Here is a 5,805-nt window from a genome sequence, read left to right on the forward strand (position 1 = left end):
ATTTTTAAGTAAAAATAAATACAAAATACTATTTTTGTGCAAGTATAGAAATGTCAAAATGACGAGTCAGATTTTCCTGTTAGAGCACTAGAATCTTTTCTACGGTCAAGGAGCGGTAGTATGTAACCATTTATGGAATATAGTAACGATTTGTATGCCTGTACGTACGAGTACATCAAAGGAAGGATAACAATCGTTTTCTTCGAAGTAAGCAGGCTGTCCGTAAAAATTTCGCAGCTACCGTTTATTAACGGACAATATGGTAAACAACATTCTAAATGGGCTCGGTAATTTTCAGCTTTCCAGGACAATCAATTTCTCTATGTTACGTATATTTTTTTTAAATTCCTAACAGTACTACTATGCTGACATTCCAACAATTTTGATGCGTAAGAACACGATTTGCCGTGGCAATCATCAGGGAGAAATTATTGGCACATTTTCTGATCCAGCGTGAACATTCCCTGAATTGTCGCAAATTGTTGGTTGAGTGCGAGCGACTTTCTTGAAACAACGACTCTCTCAATTTCGACTGGAAATAGGGTAACTATGGCGTTACGGAACGCACAATAATAGTCTTTATATGAATTCACCTGCCATGACGTTTATGTTCGCACTTGTGAAAATATTTTATATATATATCGTATTTTTAAAGCGTCCTATACTTAATACAATGTTGTATATATTTCCTTTTTAATTTCATATATTAAAAAATTATTTAAGAAAATTATAAATTTTTTTTCTATTTTAAAAAAATCTTATTTTTATTTTAAAAGATATAAGTTTCAATAAACATATTTATTTTAGAAATAAGTGTATAATTCACTTAAATTTATTGCGTTTAAAATCTTGTATAAAAATTTAAAGAATATAAGGTTTGTTAAATAAATTGAAATAAATATTAACATTCACATCTTTCTCCTTCCTTCTATCTCTTCTTTTCCCCCTTTTTATCTGCCATAAGCTATCGCAAGATAAAAAACTATATTTTTTATTGGGTGTTCCAAATAGCGCAATATTGCGGTTTCAACTATTAGTTAGTAGTTTAACAGGAAACACAGATTATATTACGGGTTATTCCTATTGAGATCTGATAGAATAAAAAACGCGACAAGAATTGCAACGTTAGAAAGAGTGCGTGAATGAGCGCGGCTGGATTGAATGTGTAACGAGATACCTTTTCCATTGAATTAATAAGGGAGATAAATAAAAAGTGCGATTTTCAGAATCGCTCCAAGTTTTCCTTTTACCTATACTCAGGCGAGCGTGAAGTCGATGAGGCGCGGTGCGCGGTGCGCGGTGGGCGGCGACGCCTACCGCTGATTCGATCTGTCGTGCATAGTTTCGCGAGAACAGAATCAGTACGACGTGTTCGAGATTATTAACGAAAGGAAGGCACCATGTGAAAAGGAAGTAACAAAATGCGCGAAATGGATGCCTCTGAAAGAAGGCTAGTCCGTTCTAAGTGGGCACACCTGCCGCATGGACATGCAAGCGCGTCATATCGAAACGTGCACGCGCTCGTCGTATTGTGCATACGCACACGCACACGCACACGCGCACGCAACGCGATAAGGAGCCCCATCGAGTTGCTCGTGAAAATCGACTGCGTACTTTCACATCGGCAGATCCGTCTGAAGCGCCGTTGCTCGAGCGTAGCGCGCGAAAATCGGATCTCCTACGAGCTCGCTAAACTGGGCTGATTTAAAGTAGGACTCCCGTCTCGTTTCGCCTCGCCCGCAATAACAATTTTCACGATATACTTATTGACGAACTTTTTAATTTGTAATTTCTACTCGCGTTCAATCCGCAAACTCGGCAAACACAATGTGTGCCGTCGCTCTCTTGGTTTCATTATTGAAATCGAAAGTGATTTCACGCTGGGCGACCGGCCGACCAATGGAGATTGTCGATCCGGCTAATTGACGTCTACTCCGATTAATTGATCACACCTTTTTATCGTTACCTCTAATTTCAAATTGACTCAAGTTTCACCCTTATAAAATGGTTGTTAATCTTTTTGCGAGATAGTGCAAGAGAATGCAAGAAATTTCTAGGCCATCCGGATCATACAGACACCTTATATTATATGTCCTACATTATAGTCCAAATGCTTATTATTTTGTCAAATATAATTATGTAAAAGAAACATGGAGGTTTTTTACATAAACATTTTTCTAATATTAAAGATTTTATTTATTTGAAAAAATAATAGAAAATATAATTTTCTACGAATACATTTAATTGGGCAAAAATTTTTTAATTTCTTAATTTACAAATTTATGAACAATTGTGCAAAAAATGGTGCAATGCGCAAGCTTTTAATTTGGGTAATCTATCTCATTATAACATAAGCGTGCTTAAAAGTGAAACTAATATGGAGAAAATCTTCGTGGACTATAACATCGATAAACATGTAAAGAGTAACGATGCGGTCATAAAAAATAATTGCATTGTTAAAGAGATGGATCGCGTAGGCATCAAGTGTAACTGCCATTAACACGATTGAATTGGCGTTGACGTGATCAGCCTTCGCTCTCATTCATCATCGCACACCCGTTCATCGGTAAGGTTTTTTTCATAAATTTGACTCAGATTCGAATTCTCCGCTCTATTTGACGCTCCCTCTCGCCACTGCCGCTGGACGGCTGCGAGAGGCCCCTGCCTCCTCTTCGACGTCCGCAAAGAAGAGAGTTCCGTCGCTGGTGCTCTCGTCTACGGAGAATGTATGGAACGACCGAAAGGCAAAAAGGAAAAAGGACTATCCGTTGACTCGCTCTATATATACTGCAAGTATCCGAGGGTATGCCCAGTGCACGATACGCGTCTCATCCGTAAGCTTCAAGGTCCTTCGTCTTCGAGGATATCGTCGTGTTACTGGCGATCCGTAGACCTGGGGCGGATAAAATAACTGCACGAATTCGTTCTACAGCCCGACGCTCGAGGAAAACATTTACAAATTCACGATGAGAGGAATTATGCACATCGTCCAATTGTCACGTTGCCATCTCCTTCTGGTACTTTTTCTTTCGGGATGCGTCAACGCGGAGATTGATAGACGCACTACGAGGCAAATGGTGGAAGATGCGCCGGAAAATCTGGCCTCTAACTTGAACAAAGATTGCGGCAAGTCCTACAGTGCCACGTGCCTTAAATTGGACGTGGTGTCCTTCCTGGATAAATTGTCGGAGCAGGAGAACATCGGTATTCTGCCGGGTGTATCTGTGATCAAAGAGAACGGTTCCGCTGACGTCCCAGCATCGGAAGTAGTCGCTAATTTGGCGAGGGATTTCCCGAACGATGTTGAGAAGAGGTTGGATGCCTATTTGATTCATAAGGTCGGCAGTTATCTCAACAGCCACTCGATTTCCATCAAACTTTTCGATCCGAAGACTTTTGAAGCTACTAGGAGTTTCAACGAAGAGACGCTTGCGCAGCTCGGCTTGGGTGGAGGAAACCAAAATGTTGAAACAGGTTAGACCGATCGAATTTCATCGTTTATCTGTTAAAAGCTATAAATTGAGACAATGAGCTCGTGAGATTTTTTTATTTTATAATTTAATATGATTTTTTTAACACACAAAAATGTATAACGCGTAGATCAACTCAGATTATTAAGATTATATATTTGCTTTGTTATATATAAAATATAAAATACTAATAAAATAAAATAATTTAAGATAATGATGATAACGATGGCATATTTAATAGGACGTAAAAAGGACAAAGGTAACATGGGCGGATTGATGGCTGGTCTGATGATGATGAAAGGAACTCTCGGCGCGGTTGGATTCGGTGCACTTGCACTTCTCGCTGGAAAAGCTCTCATGACCGGTCTTATGGCACTGATGTTATCAGCCATCATTGGATTAAAATCCTTAACCCACGGCGGTGACAAGAAGACTACGTACGAAATTGTTAGCAAACCGGTGTATTCCAGTTCGCATACGCATAGCTCGGAGGAGCATCACGGACACGGATACGGACATTCCGGATATGGAAGGTCTCTCGATACCGTTCAGGACTCTATTCAGCAGGCCGTATTGAAGTACGGCAACGCGCACGATCGTAGATCGCTTTTGCAGAATTAAAATCATCTAATCAACGAGGTGTTTTCGCACACCGCCGATACACGATAAAACCTTTAGCACATCTCTACCTCACCGACTTCTCTCTCTCTCTCTCTCTCTCTCTCTCTCTCTCTCTTTTTTCATTCTCAAGCACTATCAACTTTTCTCCCTGTCTGTCTGTGCCTTTCTTTCATTTCGTTGTTATTTCATCTTTGATCGTTACCTATCCTCCTTATCATCATGATACCTTTTGCCTTCTAAGATCTCATTCAACCTCATTTCATCGATTCACAAAATATCACCCCTATTATTTATAGTCATATAGGTATTTATTGCGGCCACTGTTGCATTTTCGACTGATACCTGTCAAGAAAGTGTATCATCGCCGAGCACGCAGAGTTGCCCAAGATCATGTACATGATTTTTGGATATTTATTTCGTTATTGTAAAGTTTTAATAATAAAGAACATTTGTAAAAACATATAGTGTTGTCATTATTGTAATAATAATGCGACAGTTGAAACATCATACGATAAATCGCGGAGTACGTGCGATACAATTTTATCTGCAATAATATAAATGTTTATCTTATTGTTTAGCGATAGTTATTATAGATTTGTTAGCTTAAAGTGACAGAATTATGACTAGAGTAACTTTTCTACTTACCTGCCATAAGTTTTATTCCATTTATACCAATGCATCACGCGCTGAAAAATATACGTACTTTCTGTTACGGTAATTACATTTACGTTAAACATAGATATGTTAAACATAAATATCTCTGAAGGTGAATGTACGGACGGAATTAACAAGTAATAAGGCCAGCACCTTCACTACGTCAGACCATTAGACTGGCAGTTTTGCATCAGATCACAAAGCGTTGCAGTCCTTAAGGCGCACTCACACATTGTCAATTACATTATACAAGTGTATATACATATAATGTTTCAAGTTTTTAAAATAAACCAAAATTATTATCATAATCATATACATACTTATAAAGAATTATATGCTATTTTTAAGCTGTTAGTAAAATGTGAAGAAATAAAGAGATTTTTTTGTTAATGTAATAAAAAGTAATAATTTTATATTATATATTTTCTATTTTTAGTAAAAAGTAATATTTTACTAAAACTGATACATTTTAACTGATACATTTAACAAACCAAAAGTGTAGAACTAATAATAAAGAATTATAATTAAGCATTTTTACAAATTAAATAATACAGTATACTATGTGTCGCTCGTGTATTCATAAACTTAAGTATGAAAAACAGGCCAACGACAAGCAGTAATTTTAGTTGTTAAAAATTAAATTACATATATTTTCTCAATTAAAATTCGAAATAAATAACGCGGGAGTAGTTTCTGCCTTACTAAGGCCTTCTTCAGCCGCTATATACAACATATTCTGATGTTGACAAGTTAATTACATATTAATTCAAATATTACATAAGTTAATTAAATGTTCTAAATTTTGGAGTCAAAGTTTATACATAAAACCGCATTTCACGTCCTGTGTTGCTATCTTGCGTTATTACTGCGTATTTGATTCCATTATTCGTGGGGATCTTTATTTATTGTATCTAGCTGTCATCGTGTAAGTGTGTCAATTTGAGATTTTGGCGAAATTGACGTACATTTTCCTGGCGAGAGGAAAGACACAAGCGTGCTTGTCGACAGATCGTGATCGATTTCACACTTAAGTTTAAATAATACAATTATGTCAGCAGAC

General features: G+C 37.2%; 1 protein-coding gene across 1 annotated transcript; it reads left to right on the forward strand.

Annotated features, from left to right (window-relative positions):
- Positions 1-2,800: 2,800 nt before the first annotated feature.
- LOC105198783 lies at positions 2,801-4,551 on the forward strand. The gene is made up of 2 exons (XM_011165623.2): positions 2,801-3,474; positions 3,712-4,551. Exons 1-2 carry the CDS (start codon positions 2,967-2,969, stop codon positions 4,089-4,091), a joined length of 888 nt encoding a protein of 295 aa, XP_011163925.1. The 5' UTR covers positions 2,801-2,966; the 3' UTR covers positions 4,092-4,551.
- The last annotated feature ends 1,254 nt before the right edge of the window (positions 4,552-5,805 follow it).

Source organism: Solenopsis invicta, chromosome 11 (assembly GCF_016802725.1).
Source record: "Solenopsis invicta isolate M01_SB chromosome 11, UNIL_Sinv_3.0, whole genome shotgun sequence".
In the NCBI taxonomy this organism is placed as follows: Eukaryota; Metazoa; Arthropoda; class Insecta; order Hymenoptera; family Formicidae; genus Solenopsis; species Solenopsis invicta.